This window comes from Ailuropoda melanoleuca, chromosome X (assembly GCF_002007445.2).
Source record: "Ailuropoda melanoleuca isolate Jingjing chromosome X, ASM200744v2, whole genome shotgun sequence".
NCBI classification, from domain to species: domain Eukaryota; kingdom Metazoa; phylum Chordata; class Mammalia; order Carnivora; family Ursidae; genus Ailuropoda; species Ailuropoda melanoleuca.
Window position 1 is genome coordinate 111,042,230 of NC_048238.1, and position 18,604 is coordinate 111,060,833.

At 65.6% G+C, this 18,604-nt stretch overlaps 1 protein-coding gene across 4 annotated transcripts; it reads left to right on the forward strand.

The window, feature by feature from the left end:
• Window positions 1-1,321: 1,321 nt before the first annotated feature.
• PLXNB3 (plexin B3) lies at window positions 1,322-17,170 on the forward strand. Of its 4 annotated transcripts, none has more exons than XM_034649931.1 (36): window positions 1,322-1,455; window positions 2,875-2,998; window positions 4,595-5,641; window positions 5,844-6,023; window positions 6,684-6,812; window positions 6,901-7,001; window positions 7,475-7,604; window positions 7,790-7,946; window positions 8,042-8,150; window positions 8,229-8,343; window positions 8,449-8,574; window positions 8,646-8,762; window positions 9,067-9,160; window positions 9,244-9,413; window positions 9,640-9,791; window positions 10,072-10,177; window positions 10,805-10,935; window positions 11,192-11,368; window positions 11,473-11,683; window positions 11,805-12,044; window positions 12,130-12,291; window positions 12,378-12,529; window positions 12,694-12,794; window positions 12,874-13,097; window positions 13,238-13,416; window positions 13,690-13,756; window positions 14,000-14,327; window positions 14,447-14,550; window positions 14,625-14,718; window positions 15,047-15,225; window positions 15,411-15,571; window positions 15,689-15,836; window positions 16,058-16,122; window positions 16,190-16,265; window positions 16,384-16,458; window positions 16,749-17,170. In XM_034649931.1, exons 2-36 carry the CDS (start codon window positions 2,939-2,941, stop codon window positions 16,851-16,853), a joined length of 5,772 nt encoding a protein of 1,923 aa, XP_034505822.1. In that variant the 5' UTR covers window positions 1,322-1,455; window positions 2,875-2,938; the 3' UTR covers window positions 16,854-17,170. The 4 variants fall into 4 exon arrangements, with proteins under 4 accessions (XP_034505822.1, XP_034505823.1, XP_002928872.3 ...); XM_034649932.1 differs by having other exon boundaries at window positions 16,384-16,445; XM_002928826.4 differs by having other exon boundaries at window positions 11,473-11,668.
• The last annotated feature ends 1,434 nt before the right edge of the window (window positions 17,171-18,604 follow it).

The following is an 18,604-nucleotide window of genomic DNA, read 5'->3' on the forward strand; positions in this document are numbered from 1 at the left end:
TCCAGTCCTATTGTCCAGAGTCCTCTGCCACCCCTCCCCCACATTGTGCCACCCCAACAGCCTGCCCCTCCTGGAGCTTCTAGATCCCTCCCTGGCCCCTTCTTGGCCCCTTGGAGAGTACATGGATGGAGGCAGTCACATCTATATTCACATCTCCTGGGCCTTCAGGCGCTGGGTCGCTCACCTCCCTGGACACCCCTGGTCTCCCTTCCAAGCCCCCTCTAGCGGCCCACACCGGTCCCAGTGCTCCAGCCACCCTGGGCGGAGCTTCTCACACTAAGACCCCAACAACTCCATTGGCTGTCTCCTCTTGCCTTATGGACCTCTCAGGCCTCCCATCCTTCCCCGCACTGCCCACCCCTCCACTGGCATCCCTGCCCTGCAGGGAGTGATGCCCCAGCAGAAAGGGCCCAGGGGTCTCCTGGATTCTCTTGCCTCCATTGCCTCCACCCCACCCAACACGAGGTCTCCAGGATTCTGCCCCCTCCACCCAGGGCCACCAGCTTACACTTGTCCAAATTCAAAGCTATTTACAAGGTCATGGTGACATAAGTCCAGGTTCTCCCTGATTTGCTCACCTCCGCACCCACCTCAACCAAGTCTGTGCTCCAGGCGGGAGAAAACATCTGTGGGCATGTCACCTGCAGGCCATCTCCCCTCCTGCCCAGTGCCTGCCTTGGTTCATAGTTCAGGGCCACGTGGCCTGATGGTTAAGTGCAGGGGCCCTGCAGTTGACTCTTAGCTTGGCCACTAACTGGCCGTGCAATTTTGTGCAGGTTTCCTAACCTCCCGTGCCTCAGTTTCCCCACCTGTGAACTGCAGGAAATAACTGTAACCTCTCCGGGGTCATCGGAAGGAGTGAACAAGTTAACATACACAGAACACTTAGACCAGCCCTGGTTGTCAGGAAGATACCAGTAGAAGCAGAACTGTGTGGTTCAAGGTCAGTTTAAATCTGCCTTCCTCTGTGAAGCTCTTCCTGAGACTTGGCTCCCCTCCTTGGTGCCTCACTGTGTCCTTTGGAGATGGGCTCTTCTGGCAGTGGAGCCTCATCTGTTGGCAAATAGTTCCGCCCCTGAGGCCCCGGAGACTCTTGGATCAGGTGGCTGTGGGCTTTGTCTCTGAATGGCGCCACGGCAAGGCACTTAGCGGAAGGCTACGGAATGTCCTCCTACCCACCCAATGGGAGGGCACGGCCCCGCTCTCACCTGCTCCAGCCAGGTGCCCATGGCCAGCCCTCCGCCGTGCCCACCATGGCCGGCAGAGGGCAGCAGCGCCCGGCCCTGCACCATCAGGCAAATGGGCGGGCGGGGAGGGGCTGGGCAGCCCGGCCGGCCCCGCCAGGATCAGTCGGGTTGGGCGCGATTGCATTGTGGGGAGGGAGGCCGGGGCTCTGCTGGGATGCACTTATGGCACTGCCAGCTGCTCTTCAGCCCCAGCCAGCGGCCCACCCAGGTAGGCAGGAACTGGGGCTGGCGAGGGTGCGGGGTGCAAGGGCCGCTGGGCCGTGGGGCACCGCCTTGGGGCGTGCTGGGACCTGGGAGAAGCCAAGGGTCTGCAGAGCCACCTAGCCCTATAGGGCAAAGGCCCTCAGGCACCAGTCCAGGCCCTGAGACAACAGCTCCTGATGCCTTAGGGACGTGCTACCCCCTGAGGCCGTGGCCCGGGAGCTGGGAGGGAGGACCCCAGGTTTCTAACCCCAAATGGGAAGAAAGCTGGGAGGGCTGGGGGCAGGGCTCAGGGTAGGGAAGAGGCCCGCCTGGCTCCCCACCCCCACAGCCACCCAACCGGCCCAGCCAGGTGGCAGTGAGCCCCACCGCTGCCACCTCGCCCTGGAGCCAGGAGCCTGCCGCTGGAGCCTGCTGCAGCCTGCTGCCACTGTGCACCATGTAGAAAGCGGGAACCCCCAACCCGAGTACACCTGCCCCTGCCCACAGGCCAGGTCCCCAGCTCTGCCAGCTTCACGTGCAGATGGTGCCCTGCAAGGCTGGCAGGAGAGCCAGCTGCCAGTTGCCACTCCTTTCCCCACCCCTGTCAGCATCCCATGCATGGAGGGGAGCCCCAGGCCCATCGTAGGGTGGTGTTTCCCTGGGGGAAGAGGAAGGGAACAGCCGGCAACCAGTTGCCCTACCCCGTCCTGTGCATCCTCAGCAGCACCCCCCCCCCGGCACCTCCCATGGCCATCAGGCTGTACCTGGCACGACTTTACGACCCCTGGGGTGGGGCTGGATGGAGACAGGTCGCTTGCTGTCTGGCCAGTCTTATTCCGGTCCAAGGGGGGTGGAGGGGTAGAAGGTCTCCCGGACGGGCTGTCTTTGTCAGCATCTCCCTGCCCCCAGTCTGGACAAAGGCAGGCATTGAGGGCCAGGACTGGCACTTCAGCTGGGCACCAAGGCTACCAAGGCTGAGACTGGCTTTGCAGGGGCTCAGCACCCTGACCTTCCCGTGGGGGCTCAGCGGCCTACCCTGTGCCCTTCACAGGGCCCCGGGAGGGGGAAGACACAGAGAGTAGCCCGCTGGCTGGCACGGGGTGGGAGTGGGGTGGGGCTGGCTGTGTGGGTCTCATTTTTCTGGCTAGAAGAAACCCTGTCCTTTGTCCCCAGGTCCTAGGGGGTGTCTCTCTGGGGGTGGGGAGTGGCAGGGAGCCCCCTGGCCAGAACAGCCCGGGTGGGGGTAAGAGCACCAGATAGTGAGTCCCTGGCCGGGGCCTGTGGACAGAGAGGACATTGTTGGGGTGGAGGCAGGGCTGCCTTGGCCCAGCCACTATTGACAAAGCTGCCAGCTGTGGCGGAGCCCAGCCTCCAGGCCCTTGCCCCCCCCCCCGGCCTCCCTCCTCCCCCGGGGCCAAGCCTCAACGGTCTCCCTCCCACTCAGGACAATGCCCCCCATAGCCGTCTTGTGCCCGTCGCCACTGCCCTGGGCCAGCTGAACAGAGGAGATGTGCTTCCCTCGGTGCCACACTGCCCAGGAGACCCCTCTGTTGCTCCCCTCTGAGGCGGTAAGTGCCCGGGGCCCCCATCTGCAGAGATGTCCCCAGGAGGGGCAAGGCAAGGCAAGCCAAGCAGTCCAGGGGAGCCTGGGCCTGGGGCCCCAGATGCTGTCCCTCTACCCCCTCAGCCACACACCCCCCCCCGACATTGCTGCTGATATCCCGGGCCTAGAGGAAATGCCCCTGTCCCCAAGCCAGGCCTGACCTTCCTGTCTGTGTCCCTGAGATAAGGGGCTTGGCGGCCTTCCTTGGGGCTCTGCCTCCAGCTGGCACACCCGCCACGGCCCGGCCTGACGTCTCCGCTGCCAAGCTGCGGGCACGAAGGGACAGTGGGCCTGCTCCTGGCTGGCACGTGCCCACATGCCGGGCTGCGCAAGACCCTAGCTCAACCGAGGGCCTGGCTTCTGTCCCCTTCTCTGCCCGGTGTGGGGTCTCTTTCTGTGCCTCTCTTGCCTGATCACATCGGTAGCCAGCTGGGGCCCGAGGTTGCTGAGAGGTGGGGTGGGGACATGCAGCAGGGGCCCCACTCGAGCCTTTTCTGGAGGCTTAGGGCCCCCACCTGGCCCACGGCAGATAACTGTAGTCTGAGCTCTGAATGGCTGCACGTGGGTAGGTCGGGGTGCCCATGCCTTGCTCCCTCCCCCTGACTGCCCTCTCCTCAGTCAGGCTCTCTTTTCTCTCATGCCTCCCCTTCAACACCCCCAGGGGCTGGGGCCCACAGGCCAGGGAACAGACCTCCCCCTCGGTGCCCCCCCCACTGCCCTCCCCCAACCCCCACTCTATCTGGCTCTCGGGTTTCCCCCAGCCCCTGCTCTGACCACCTCCCAGCCCTCTGCAGGCTGCCCTCTACTCTTCTGCCCTGCAGTTCTCTGGCTGCCTCAGTTTCTCCCTGGCTCTCTCTCCCTCCCCAGCACTCCTTCTCCCTTCTGCCAGGGGTCCCTCTTTACAGCTGGCCCTGCCTGCCCGGGGTGAGTTTTCTCCCCCTGCCCTTGATGTCTCTTGTGCTATGGGTGTCCCCCCTCGCCTTGCACGGTGGCCTCGTGTCTCTTCATCGTTGGGTGGCAGGCACAGGATCCCCGTGACATGGCTTCCACCAGCGTCCCTTCTCCTATTTCCTTGTCCTCGTCCTTGTCCTTGCCCCCCTTCCCCCTCACCTGGGTGCTGCCCGTCCCTCTGCCTCCCCCCACCGTCTCCCCCCCATCAGCACCACCTGCTTCTCCCCTGCATGGCCCTCCTCTCCTGCCCTTTCCTGTCTCTGTCACTGCCCTCCTGTCACTCGGAGTCCTTCTGTTCATGCTCCTGTGGCTCTTCAGGATCTGCCCCTCCTTCAACAATCTAGACGCATAAAAAGTAGGAGATGAAAGCAATTCTCTCCTTGGGCACACATGTGTGCCCCCCACCCCACCTTCTCCCCATCCCTTGGATACTCTCTCTCTGTGTCTCTGCTTCTTTTCTCTCTGTCTCCCTCTGTCTCTTTCTCTGTCCTCTCCCTCCCTTTCTATCTGTCGCTCTTCTGGATTCTTCCCTCCCTCCCCTCCCTCTGGTGCTCTCTCTCCACCCCCTCTTCCCTTGGGCCTCACTTGGCTCTGTTCCCCCGCACCCCAGGTGCCCGTGATGGCTCCCCGGCGGCGCCCCTTCAGTCCCCGCCTCCTCCCCGTGCTGCTGCTGCCGTGCCTGCTGCTGCCCCTGACTCGGGCCCATCGCTTCTCGGCACCCAACACCACCTTCAACCACTTGGCCCTGGCGCCGGGCCACGGGACGCTCTACGTCGGGGCAGTGAACCGTCTCTTCCAGCTCAGCCCTGAGCTCCGGCTCGAGGCAGTGGCTGTCACCGGCCCTGTCTTCGACAGTCCCGACTGCGTGCCCTTCCGGGACCCAGCCGACTGCCCGCAGGCCCGGCTCACCGACAACACCAATCAGCTGCTCCTGGTGAGCCCCCGGACCCGGGAGCTCGTGGCCTGCGGGCAGGCGCGCCAGGGCGTGTGCGAGAAGCGGCGCCTTGAGGACGTGGCGCAGGTGCTGTACCAGGCCGAGGAGCCCGGGGACGGGCAGTTCGTGGCCGCCAACGCCCCGGGAGTTGCCACGGTGGGCCTGGTGGTGCAGGCGCCGGGCCGGGACCTCCTGCTGGTGGCCAGAGGCCTGGCGGGCAAGCTGTCGGGTGGGGTGCCGCCCCTGACTGTGCGCCAACTGGCCGGGCCGCAGCCCTTCTCCAGCGAGGGCCTGGGCCGCCTCGTGGTGGGCGACTTCTCCGACTACAACAACAGCTACGTGGGGGCCTTCGCCAGCTCCCGCTCCGCCTACTTCATCTTCCACCGCCGCGGGGCCCGGGCGCAGGCCGAGTACCGCTCCTACGTGGCCCGGGTCTGCCTGGGGGACCCCAACCTGTACTCCTACGTGGAGGTGCCCCTCGCCTGCCGGGGCCAGGGCCTCATCCGGGCCGCCTTCCTCACGCCAAGCGCATTGCTGGGGACGTTCGCCGCAGGCCCCGGCGGGGCCCGGGCGGCGCTGTGTGCCTTTCCCCTGGCTGAGCTGGACGGGAGCATGGAGCACGCACGGCGCCTTTGCTACACAGCCGGCGGCCAGGGCCCGGGCGGTGTGGAGGAAGCCACCGTGGAGTACGGAGTCACATCGCGCTGCGTCACCCTGCCCGCTGTGAGTGGCCCCTCGCCCCCTCGGCTTTGCCAGCCACGCTCCTGAGGCGGCTCCTGCCATCCCTCTCATCCCTCTGACCGCTCTGCCCTGGGCCCCCCAGGGCTCTCCGGCCCTGCCCTCCAGCCTCGACTCGCTCTGGGCCCCCAGGGAAGGTACCTCCCACCTCTCGCGGGGACTGATTCTCCCCTCCCTGCCCATCCAGGACTCCCCGGAGTCATACCCCTGTGGCGATGAGCACACCCCCAGCCCCATTGCGGGCCGCCAGCCCCTGGTGGCCGAGCCCGTGCTGCAGCTGGGGCAGCCCATCAGTGCCGTGGCCAGCCTCCAGGCGGATGGGCACACGATCGCTTTCCTGGGGGACACCCAGGGTCAGCTGCATAAGGTGAGGTGAAGGGGCTGCCCTGGTCCTGGACCCCTGACACCCAGGCGTCTATGCTGCGGGGCGCAGCCCAGCCTTGCTGGCTTGACTGGGTGTGGGCCTGCCTTGCTGCGGCTCGGGAAGCCCCAGGTACCTTCCACCTCTTGGGCTGTGTCCCGCTGGCAGGTTGAAAGGCCGTGTCACACAGGGATGGCTGGCCGGGTGCCACCTCCTGGGGCTCCTAGTTGCATGACTTAGGATGACTTCCCGGGAGGCTCCCAGGCAGCCCCAATTTCTCCAGCCGATGGCGGAAGCTGAAGGTCAAGGTGGGCAGGAATGCCGCGGGGTAGGGGTGGGCAGTGCCTGGTCCCCAGAGCCAGCCTAGCCCCAGAAGTCTCTCCGAGGCAAAGTCTTACCTCCTCCTGACCTGCTTGTCTCCCTGCAGCTGCCCTCCTGCCCAGAGTGGCTGGGTAACGGTGAATGGGGGAGGGGAGGGGAGCAAAGCAGGATGCCCAGGGGCCTGCCCCACCCTCCATGGCATGGCACGGCCTCCCTGGTCCAGCAGGAAGGAGAGCTGGCTCTATGGGACAGGATGCTCCCTGGGAGCCCCAACCAAGAGGACGGCACGTACCCTGAATGGTTGGCCTGTGGCCATCTTGACAGCATGCCTTGTCGTCCCTCCAGGTCTTTCTCAATGGCTCCCAAGGCCAGGTGTACCACTCCCAGCAGGTGGGGCCTCTGGGCTCAGCCATCAGCCCAGACCTGCTAGTAGACAGCAGTGGCAGCCACCTCTATGTCCTGACTGCCCAGCAGGTGAGGCTTGTCCCCAGGGGTGGGAGTGGGGGTCACATGAGACTCGAGTCCCTGCACCCACAGCGTCTGTCCCTCGCTGCCCATCCAGGTGGATCGGGTACCCGTGGCAGCCTGTCCCCAGTTTCCTGACTGTACCAGCTGCCTTCAGGCCCGGGACCCACTGTGTGGCTGGTGCGTCCTCCAGGGCAGGTGAGCACAGGGCCTGTGCCCAGACTTGGGCCAACAGGTGGTGTGTGCAGGGAGGGCGCACCTGGAAGCAGCCGTAGGCCTGCCAGGAGGCCAGCTCGGCAGCTTCCTGACGTGGAGGTGCAGGCCCACCGTGGAGTCCCTCCACCCCGCCCCACTCGGCCCAGGCTGCTCCCTTCTCATTTCCCAGCCCCACCCCTCTCCCAGGTGTTCCCTGGCCCACTTCAGCTCCAGAAACCCCTTATGGCAACCCTCCCCTCCGCAGCAGTGGCCCCCCTCCTACAGTCAAGGCCAAAGCCCGTACTTTGGCCGCTAAGCCCTATCTGCTTGGCCCCTTCCTCTCGAGCACGGTCCCTTTCCCTCCTCCATCCCCACCCCCACGTACTCTGGCTGGGCCATCCTCCCAACCCTCTTGCCACCAATCACCTGGGGAGCCTGAGACCCGCAAGGTGACCCCATGGGCCCCTGCCCCACAGGTGTACCCGCAAGGGCCAATGTGGGCGGGCAGCCCAGGCGAACCAGTGGCTGTGGAGCTATGAGGACAGCCACTGCCCACATGTCCAGAGCTTGCTGCCGGCCCACCGCCCCCGCCAGGAGCAGGGCCAGGTGAGCTGCCTGCCACTGCCTGCCCATGGGGGCTACCCATAAGCTGCTCCCTGTCCTTTCCCTCCTCTCCTGCTGCCTCTGCTCCTACCCCACTCTGCCCGAGCTCCATCTCCTTTGCTGAGACATACCGCATCCCCCCTTCCAAGAAGCCCCTGCCTGCTCTGTTTTCCTTGCATGTGTCCCAGGTCACCTTGTCTGTCCCCCGGCTGCCCACCCTGGCCATGGATGAATACTTCCATTGTGCCTTTGGGGACTACGACAGCTTGGCTCACGTGGAAGGGCCCCATGTATCCTGTGTCACCCCTCCCCAAGACCAGCTGCCGCTTAACCCTCCAGGCACAGGTGAGGGGCCCCTGGGGCAAGGGGCTGGGGGCTGGAGCGGGAGCTGGAGAGGCAGGAGCCATGTGACCCGCCCTGCCACCGCCATCTCCTCCCAGACCACATCACATTGCCCCTGGCCCTTATGTTTGAGGATGTGGCCGTGGCTGCCACCAACTTCTCCTTCTACGACTGCAGTGCTGTCCAGGCCTTAGCGGTGGCTGCCCCGTGAGTGCTGGGCCTGACTGCCGGGTAGGGGTGGCAACCCCCAATGGTACCCAGCCTGAGCCGTCTCTGCCCCTCCAGGTGCCGCGCTTGTGTGGGCAGCCTCTGGCGGTGCCACTGGTGTCCCCAGAGCAGCCGCTGTGTGTACGGAGAGCACTGCCCAGAGGGCGAGGGGACCGTCTACAGCGCCCAGGAGGTGGGTGGGCCCGGCCCCCCCCAACCGCTGCTGCAGACCTGCCCCACGCTATACTCTGCCCAGGCCCCTCAACTTCTAAAGGGCTAAAGGGTCTCCTCTCCCCAGGTGGATGTCCAGGTGCGTGGGCCAGGGGCTTGTCCCCGGGTGGAGGGCCTGGCAGGTCCCCTCCTGGTGCCCGTGGGCTGGGAGAGCCGTTTGGCCCTGCGTGTGAGGAATCTTCAGCATTTTGGAGTAAGCAGGGGATGGGGATGGTGGGGGGTGTGGCTGACTGCGTCCAGGGTCCTGATGGCGTCCACTCCCAGAGCCCGCCTGCCTCCTACTACTGCTGGCTGGAGCTGCCCGGAGAACTTCGAAGGCTGCCGGCCTCTCTGGAAGAGATGGCTGGGGACGTGGGCCTCGTCTACTGCCAGGCCCAGCAGGTGTGTGCCCACCCCACATCCTCACCTGCCACCAGATGCTTTCCGCAGCCTTCAGATGCCCCCCACGCTCCTTGCCTCCCGGGTTGTTCTAAGCCATCAGTGTCCTGTCACCACTCACAAGGCAGGCAGGCCCCGGGCATGCAGCAGGAACATGGCACCCCCAGTCTCTGCCCTAGGTTTGCAGTCTGGTGGGAGACGGGGGCACTGAACAATGGCACCCATTCTGGGAGGAGTGGCCTGGTGGAGACAGGGGTCAGGGTTGTCCTGAGTTGGGCCTGGCCTGACCCCCACCCTCCACCCACAGTTCCGCCCCTCCACGGCCCAGCAGGAGATCCCAGTGCCCATCTACGTCACCCGGGGCAAGGGTCAGCGGCTGGACAATGCGCACACTCTCTATGGTGAGCTTGGGGGCGGCAGGGCAGGTAGGACAGGGCGTGTGGCAGAGGGGAGGTGCCTCAGCGCCCTGCCTGACCTTCCCTAGTGACCCTGTACGACTGCACCGTGGGCCACCCCGACTGCAGCCACTGCCAGGCCGCCAATGGGAGCCTGGGCTGTGTGTGGTGCAGCCACGGCCGGCCTACCTGTCGCTATGGTCCTCTGTGCCCCCCCGGGGCCGTGGAGCTGCTGTGTCCCACTCCCAGCATTGACACAGTGAGCCCCCAGCCCTCCCTCATGGCCCAGCCTCCCACTTCCTCCCCATCTGCCCTCCCCCCCCCGCCCCACACTGTCCTAACCTCGCCTACGTCAGACCACCCGTGCTCAGGCCCTCAAGCCCTAGTGGTTCTGTCCCACCTCAGGCTGGTCAGCCAGTTGGGTCACCCCACTGCAGAGTGGATGTGGGTTCGGAAGACTCCATCATCATCCTTCCCTGCTGCAGATCGAGCCCCTGACTGGGCCCCCTGAGGGTGGCTTGGCCCTCACCATCTGGGGCTCCGACCTGGGCCGGGACTTTGCTGAGGTTCAAGATGCCGTGACGGTGGCCGGCCGCCCCTGCAACCCTGAGCCCTCTCTCTACCGCACCTCTGCCCGGTGAGGCATCCGAGCTGCCAGGGGCTGAGGGATGCCCTCCCGGGGAAGTCCTCAGAGAATGGCTACCCAGAGACAAGGGGGGCTTGCAGCCAAGAAATGCGGGCCGGGTCAGAAGCACCAAAGGAAGACAAGCCAGGGGAGGGAAAGAGAGGGAAGCTGGCAGCGAGAAGGGTGGGGGGTGGGGGTTCTGGGCAGTGGCTGGCAGGTGGCCTGTGGCTCCTACTGAAGACGGGCCTGGTCCACGGAAGCCCTGAGCAGCTCCTGGGCCTCCATTCCCCAGGATTGTGTGCGTGACATCCCCCGCCCCCAACGGCACCACAGGGCCAATCCAAGTGGCCATTAAGAATCGGCCACCAGGCATCTCAACCCAGCATTTCACCTACCAGGTCAGTGCCCACCCCAGGGTGGTCCCCATGCAGGGGATAGTAGGAGGGAGGGGCAGGAGGGAAACCTAGGTGAGGGTTTCAAAGTTGGCCTAGGGGTAGCAGGAAGAGCTGCCACAGGTACAGGAGGAAAACCGTGTGATCTGAGTGATCATCCCGGCGGCTGAGTGGAGGACGGGCTAGGGGCAGCAGTAGGACCGTGAAAGGAGGCGGGAGGAGGGCGGTTGAAGCAGCCAGTGCAGCCAGTGCGGCAGGCAGGCCCGGGTGGGGACTGAGGGAGAGCAAGGACGCCTCCAGGCACAAGCCGAAGCCAGGAAGCGCAGGGTGGGAGCAGTGGGAGGCAGGGGCAAGGTAGCATCAGGAGTCCTGCAGCACCCCAAGTTGGCGACTGGATCTCAGGGTTTATAGAGCTCAGGGGGCCTGGGAGGTGTAAGCCGTGACGGAGGAGGAGGCCGTCCTGAGGGGCAGAGAGGCAATGAGGAGAGAAGAGCCCCCTCGCAGGGCAGAGGAGAGCTGTAAGGCTTCCGGGAGGAAGGTGTGGTCCTCTGTGGCCCGTGGGATCAAGCCCCAGTGCCTGACTGGAGGCACCGGAGCCTAGGTGAGTAAGTCCCAGACTGCCCTGTCCCTCAGGACCCCATCCTGCTGAGCCTGAGTCCGCGGTGGGGCCCCCAGGCAGGGGGTACCCCACTCACTATACACGGGCAGCACCTCCAGACAGGAGGCAACATCAGTGCCTTTGTGGGTGGACAGCCCTGTCCTATGTGAGTATCTCTCCTCCCGGTCCCAAGCTGCTGGCTGTCAGCTGGGGGTAGCCCCTGTGGGCCTCGTTATCCCCTCATGTACGCGGGGGGAAGTGGACTCAGGGCTCCCGGGGCCCCCATCCAAGTCCGAGAGAAATGGTCCCTGTGCCTGCCCCTACTGGTCCCTGCCCTCGTGGAGGGAGGCAGCGTGGGTCTCTGGTGTGGTAGCCAGGCCCAGGCTAGAGCCCAAGATGCCAGACCCCTCCCCACCCCGCAGCCGGGAGCCGGTGTGTCCTGAGGCCATTGTGTGCCACACCATGTCCCAGGCCAGCCCGGGAGAAGCTGTGGTTCGGGTGGTCTTCGGCCGTGCCCAGCGCACGCTGCTCAGCAGCCCCTTCCGGTACACTGCCGACCCCCAGCTGGTGGCGGCGGAGCCCAGTGTCAGCTTCCGGGGGTGAGGACCTAGGCCGCTCTGGGTGGCCTGTGCTCCCGTCTGGGGAGGGGGCAGGGCCGGGCTGCCTGCTACCCCCGCTGCGGCTCACCGCTATCCCCATGCAGGGGCGGGCGGCTGATCCGGGTCAGGGGCACGGGCCTGGACGTGGTGCGGCAGCCCCTGCTGTCTGTGTGGCTGGAGGCCACGGCCGACACGCGGGCGGCGGGGGCCCAGCCCCAGGACTCAACCCCGAGGAGGAGCTGTGGGGCCCCTGCCGCAGCCCCCCGGGCTTGTATCCCGCTCGAGGGGGGCTTGCTGCAGGTGAGCACCCCACTGGTAGGTGGCAGGGCTGGTCGTGCCCAGTGGGGGCCGGGGGGCGGGGGGCCCTTCATCCCCTGGGAGCGAGCGAGGAAGCCCCAGCTCACCCCTCCTTGTCCCGGCCCCTGCTGCCTCGCAGTGCTCCACCATCTGTTCCGTCAACTCGTCCAGCCTCCTCCTGTGCCACAGCCCTGCTGTGCCAGATGGGGCACGCCCGCAGCGGGTCTTCTTCACCCTAGACAACGTGCACGTAGACTTTGCCAGCGCCAATGGGGGCCAGGACTTCGTGTACCAGCCCAACCCCCGTCTGGCCCCCCTCAGCCGTGAGGAGCCCACCCGCCCCTACCGCCTCAAGCCAGGCAACGTCCTGGACGTGGAGGTGAGGGCTTCTGCCGGCCGACTCTGTGCAGGGACCGTACACGCAGGCCAGGTGTCCCGGCTCAGGCCCCTGGTCTCTCTCCCAGGGCCAGGGCCTCAACCTGGGCATCAGCAAGGAGGAAGTGCGTGTGCGCATCGGCGATGGCGAGTGCCTGGTGAAGACGCTCACGCTCACCCACCTGTACTGCGAGCCGCCCTCCAGGGCCCCACAGCCCGCTAACGGCTCCAGTGCCCTGCTGCAGTTCGTGGTGAGGCGGGGCTCCGGGCGCAGACGTGGCTGGGCAGGCAGAGCCCCGAAGGCCCACACTCAGCAGTCCTGCCCGCCTCCCCCCAGGTTCAAATGGGCAATGTGCACCTGGCCCTGGGCCCCGTCCTGTATGAGACTGAGCCCACTCTGTCTGCCTTCCCCGTGGAGGCCCAGGCGGGCCTGGGCATGGGTGCTGCCGTGCTGATCGCCGCTGTCGTCCTCCTCACCCTCATGTACAGGTGAGAGGCTCCTCCCAGGCATGCACGCGTCTGCGCAAACTTCCCTCTTCGCTTTTGCAAAGGTGTCCCGTGGCAGGCCTCCAGGCAGGTGGCCATCCTAGCTTGGCGGCCTCAGGCCCCCGCAGGCTCGGACCTGTGGCTAACACCTGGTCCCCGGGCTGCAGGCACAAGAGCAAGCAGGCCCTGCGGGACTATCAGAAGGTTCTGGTGCAGCTGGAGAACCTGGAGATTGGCGTGGGCGACCAGTGCCGCAAGGAGTTCACAGGTGGGGAGAGGGCGGTGGGGAGGGGGACAGAGGGCCCACCTGGGCCCGAGCCCACACGTCAGTGGCTCCTGGCCTGCAGACCTGATGACCGAGATGACCGACCTCAGCAGCGACCTGGAGGCCAGTGGGATCCCCTTCCTGGACTACCACACCTATGCCGAGCGAGTCTTCTTCCCAGGGCATGGCAGCTGCCCGCTGCAGCCGGCGCTCGAGGGGCCTGGGGAAGAGGGCCGCCGTGCCCCCGTGCGCCAGGGCCTCACGCAGCTTTCCAACCTGCTGAACAGCAAGCTCTTCCTCCTCACAGTGAGGGCCGCGGGGGCGGGCAGGGGGCCCGGACGGGCACAGAGGTGGGGCTGGGTGCAGGCAGGGCCGGGCAGCAGGTGTGGGCATAGAGGTGGGACGATGCACGGGGCTCCCCTGAGTGCTGGCACCCGTGCCCCCAGCTCATCCACACCCTGGAGGAGCAGCCCAGCTTCTCCCAGCGGGACCGCTGCCACGTGGCTTCTCTGCTGTCCCTGGCGCTGCACGGCAAGCTGGAGTACCTGACGGACATCGTGAGGACGCTGCTGAGTGACCTGGCTGCCCACTACGTGCACAAGAACCCCAAGCTCATGCTGCGCAGGTCGGTTTGGGCCCGACCACGGGCCCCACTGAGCTGCACCCCCCTCCCCACCCCTGCCCAGTCCTGGGGTAGGCAGGGCCAGGAATGCCCAGGAGGTGGGCTAGGACAGAAGCCACTGGGAGGGAAGTAGACGGGCCTCCCTATCAGGGACGTGGGCACGAAGGGCTGACAGGTGGAAAAGCTCTGCCTTCCCTCCTTTGCCCAGCTCAACCCAGGGACGGGGGCGGGGGTGGCCTGCAGCACCACCTCTCACCTGGGGCCCGCTCCCTACAGGACAGAGACCATGGTGGAGAAGCTGCTGACCAACTGGCTGTCCATCTGTCTCTACGCCTTCCTGAGGGTGAGCGGCCACCGTGGCCGATGCCTCCTCCCCTCACCTCGTTTCAAGGGTGCTGCCTGTGGCCTCACTGACCCGGGCGGGCCCACATTTCCCCAGAGGCCCCGGGGTATGAGGGCTCGCAAAGGGGAAGGCTGGGTGTGAGGCGGAGGCCGGCTGTCCTCGTCCTCTCTCCGCGCAGCTGACTGCCCCTCCCTGCCCCGTCGCGCCCGCGGCGCCAACACCGGCCCATCCCGACGGTTGCAGGAGGTGGCCGGTGAGCCCCTGTACATGCTTCTCCGGGCCATACAGTACCAAGTGGACAAGGGCCCCGTGGATGCCGTGACTGGCAAGGCGAAGCGGACCCTGAATGACAGCCGCCTGCTTCGGGAGGACGTGGAGTTCCGGCCCCTGACGCTGATGGTGTTGGTGGGCCCCAGGGCCACTGGGGCGGCAGGGAGCAGTGCTGCGCAGCGCGTGCCCGCCCGAGTGCTCGACACAGACACTATCACCCAGGTCAAAGAGAAGGTGTTGGACCAAGTCTACAAGGGCACCCCGTTTTCCCAGAGGCCATCAGTACACACCCTAGATCTCGGTGAGAGAACCTCCCTGCCCGTCCGTGCCTGGGACTGTCCCCGCCGGCAGATGCTCAGCCCTGCCATGCAGACTCGGGTAACAGGCTGCAGGCTAACCGGCTTCCCTGGGTGCCCCCAGAGTGGCGCTCGGGCCTTGCTGGCCACCTAACCCTGTCAGATGAGGACCTGACCTCGGTGACCCAGAAGCACTGGAAGAGACTCAACACTCTACAACATTACAAGGTGCGGGGCGGGCCGGGGCTGGGGGGCGGGCTCAGCCAGGGAAGGGGCCCAGCCGCTGCTCACCTTCCCACCAGGTCCCGGATGGAGCCACTGTGCGGCTCATCCCCCAGCTGCACAACGGAGGTGCCGTCCCCCAGAGCCTGGCCCAGAACTGCCCCTTGGGGGAGAGTGAGTCCTGTGGCCCCAGAGCTCGAAGCGGGCGGGCAGGAGTCCCGGTCATGCCGTCTGCCTCACCTGGGTGTCCCCCACACCTTGCCAGGGGCCAAGCCCAACCTCTAGGCCGGGCCGAGGACCTGGGGTGGAGGAGGGCAGCAGCTCGACCTGGTCGGGGAGCTCTGGGACCATGGGGTGTTGGGCTGAGCTCTTTTCCCCTGCTCTCCTCGGCTCCCGCCCCCCCTGCCCCACCGGGCCCGGATAGCAGGCTGGGCGTCCCCAGCCAGTGGTGTGGGATAGGGGCCAGGGGCGTAGGCCTGAGGCCAGACTTCTGGGCCCTCAGACATTCCCATGTTGGAAGATGGTGAGGAGGGTGGGGTCCACCTCTGGCACCTGGTGAAAGCCACCGAAGAGCCGGAAGGAGCTAAGGCACGGCGCAGCAGCCTGAGGGAGCGGGAACGGGAGCGGGCCCGGGCCAAGGCGATTCCGGAAATCTACCTCACCCGCCTGCTCTCCATGAAGGTTGGTGTGGCTGGGGGGCTGCGCCCCAGGGAGGCCACCTGGCTGGGAAGGCCCACCGGGGCGGCCCGATGGCTGAGCTGGGGGGAGGGGTGGTCCTGAGAGGCAGAGAAGTGGCCAGAGCCCCTGACGGAGCATGGCCCTGGCCCACGCGTGCCTCCCACACAGCCCCCCCCCCCGCCTTCCAGGGCACGCTGCAGAAGTTTGTGGATGACACCTTCCAGGCCATCCTCAGTGTGAACAGGCCCGTGCCCATTGCCATCAAGTACCTGTTTGACTTCCTGGACGAGCTGGCAGAGAAGCACGGCATTGAGGACCCGGAGACCTTGCACATCTGGAAGACTAACAGGTACCTTGCCTGCCGGCCCCCACCCCCTGCAGATGCGATGCGGAGTCCCAGCGGGATAGGGGCACGGCCCGGGGCAGGGACCCAAGCTCCCTGTGGGCCTCGGGCCTGTGCCCCCAGCTTGCTGCTGCGGTTCTGGGTGAACGCCCTGAAGAGCCCACAGCTCATCTTTGACGTGCGGGTGTCCGACAACGTGGACGCCGTCCTCGCCGTCATCGCCCAAACCTTCATCGACTCCTGCACTGTCTCCGAGCATAAAGTGGGCAGGGTAAGGGCAGAGCTGGCATCTGCAGCAGCCAGAGGGATGAGGAGGAAGGGCTTTGGGGGGAAGCCACGGAGGCTCAGGACAGAGCCCCGAGTGGGGCTGGGAGGGGTGGCGCATAATGAGGGCCAGGACGCTGGAGGGAGGGGGCACTGGTGGTGCATTCCGGGTGACAGGGCCGGAGCTCCCCCCGCCTCCCTGCTCAGACCCACTCCTACCCGGAGCAGGATTCCCCAGTGAACAAACTGCTCTATGCCCGGGAGATCCCTCGCTACAAGCAGATGGTGGAGAGGTAGGTGCTGGGGCATCAGGGCTGGGGGGTGGGGGCTGCCCACCCCTCACTACATCTCCTCTGCCAGATACTACTCCGACATCCGCCAGAGCTGTCCAGCCAGCTATCAGGAGATGAACTCGGCTCTGGCCGAGCTCTCTGGGGTGAGGCATAGCCCAGGGGGCACACCCCTCCACCTTTGGGTGGGTGCAGGGGGGAGGGGGGAGGTTTCAGGGTTAAAAGGTCCGGCTGGAGCCTCACCCCTCCATGTGCGGTCCCCAGAACTACACCTCTGCTCCCCACTGCCTGGAAGCTCTCCAAGAACTCTACAAGCACATCCACAGGTATTATGACCAGGTGAGGCCCAGGGTCCTCCAGGGGGGAGGGGCACGCCCCCGTGGCCCAGAGGGAGGCCCCAGGAATCTCCCTGGGGATGGAAGGAGGTGTCTCGGCCAATCTGGGCAGTGGGTAGGAAGGACCCAGGTTGGGCAAGAGGTGTGGCTTCTGTCCAGATGCCTCAGGGAGGCCTGGGGCGGCCCCTGCTGGGTCCCCAAGCTGCGGCTGAGATGGACCCCAGGCTGGACGGCCCTGGGCTAAGGGGCAGAGGGCAGAGGCCTCAGGCGGGGCACCCTCCTCTGCTCTGGCAGATCATCAGCGCCCTGGAGGAGGACCCTGTGGGTCAGAAGATGCAGCTGGCCTGCCGTCTGCAGCAGGTAGCAGCCCTGGTGGAGAACAAGGTGACTGACCTGTGAGCTTGGGCCCCCCGCAGACGCCCAAGGCCCGCCAGCCAGGAGAGGAGCAAGCAAGACCTCCCGCCTCAGTGCCTTAGGACCCCGGATGGAGCCAGCAACGGAGAGGGGGCCGGCAGAGAGCGGAAGGGGGTTGTGGCCACCAGGGGGCTCCCTGCCGCCTCTCCCACCACCTGCCCTTCGCCCTGCGTTCCCCTACCTGGGCTTCTTTCTAATTTATAGTAATCCTTACCTCTTCCCCCACCTGCCCCACTGTATTTATTTGCTTGCTGGAGAATCACATCTGGAAATAAAATAGAAATACATCTTTTTAGAAAAAGCCCAATCCCCAGCCCTTGCCTTTCCCTGCGAGTCTACTCAGTGCTCCCTTGCTTGGCCCTCCCCTTGGCCCCATGGCTGTGACTTCTGCCTGAGGAAGAGGGGTCATCAGGCACCCCCAGGCCTTGATTTCCTCTCTCCCCTCGCCTCCCCTGGTCCACCTGCCCCCATCTATGCCCACCCTGCCCTACGAATTCTTTCCTGGCCCAGGGACAACAGGACCAAGTGTCTCCCATCTTGAGCTAATCACAATCACTGAGGAGTCCTGCGGAGTCCCGTCTGCTTCTGACTCCCCTACGGTCCCCAGCTGGTCTCCCGGCTTCACACATGTCCCCTCCGTTGCCTCCTGGTCGCAGCCAGAGTGATCTTTCTAAAGAGCAAAAGTGCCCCTCAGCCTCCACGGGAATCTCACACTAGTGCCCACGGGCTCAGACTAGGACACTTAGCTGCCCAAGGCCACCCCGCCTCTCTCCCACCCCCAACCACTCTGTGACCAAAGAGGTCTCCAGTCCATCCAGCTGTAGGCCTCACCCCAGCCAGGCCCTGCACCACCCCAGAAGCTTACCCACCCACCCCTTTTCAGGGAGTCAACTCTTCCTGGTCCCTTGGATGCAGCCCCAAAGTCAGGCTCCAGAGGGCTCTGCCTGACCCGGACGTCCGTCTCACCAGCCTGTTAGAGCTGTAGGCTTGTTTAGTCCCCACTAAAGGAGGACCCCTGAGGACAGGACCAGGATGGATGGTTCCCTGTGCCTCCCACAAGGAGCTGGGAGGGAGGCCGCATGGCGTCAGTGTTAGAGTCCTGAGCGGGCAGGTTCCCAGGGTCTGACACTGTCCAGGCACCTCCAGTGGAACAAGTTGCCTTCAGCTCATGCCCCTGACTCATTCATCCAGAATCCACAGTGACACCACGTCCAGAGAGAGGAGGGCTCCTGCCTATCTAAGGGGTCAATGAACCACGAGAAAAGTGGGAACCCCAGTGAGAGGGGGCAGGGAATGGGGTACCCATGGGAATGGGAAGGGTCACCTTTGGAAAGGCTACCACGAGGGCCAAGCAGGAAGCCAGAAACTGTTCCAAAAGTGTTACTGGGGACAGGGTGGGGCGGGGGGTGCTCGACGTAAGCACCAGGTTGTCCACTGGCCCACTCAGCTGACTCCAGCTCTGGAGTGTGGGGACTCAGCCCGGGAAGCAGGTCACTGACACGTCCCCACTCAGTGGGTCCCCAGTGGGCCCTGGGGCACAGGGACTTAGCCTCGGGACTGGATTGCTGCATCCTCGCAGGGGTGTCCCCCTTGGTATGGGGCCCACCTTGGGACCATGGGAGGTCTCCCTTGTTGCGGGGACTTAGCGTGGAAGCTGGGTCGCACCACATCCCCACTGTGGCCCCCTATGCCAGCCCTGGGGCAGGGGTGGGTGGGGGCGCTGGTCCTGGGGGCCA

Bases quoted from the DNA above. Each gene is read 5' to 3' on its own strand.
- PLXNB3 (XM_034649931.1), top strand. From the start codon at position 2,939: ATGTGCTTCCCTCGGTGCCACACTGCCCAGGAGACCCCTCTGTTGCTC. The intron at 7,002-7,474 runs GTGAGCACAGGG...CCTGCCCCACAG, and splicing joins TGGTGCGTCCTCCAGGGCAG to GTGTACCCGCAAGGGCCAAT. The intron at 15,837-16,057 runs GTAAGGGCAGAG...TACCCGGAGCAG, and splicing joins CCGAGCATAAAGTGGGCAGG to GATTCCCCAGTGAACAAACT.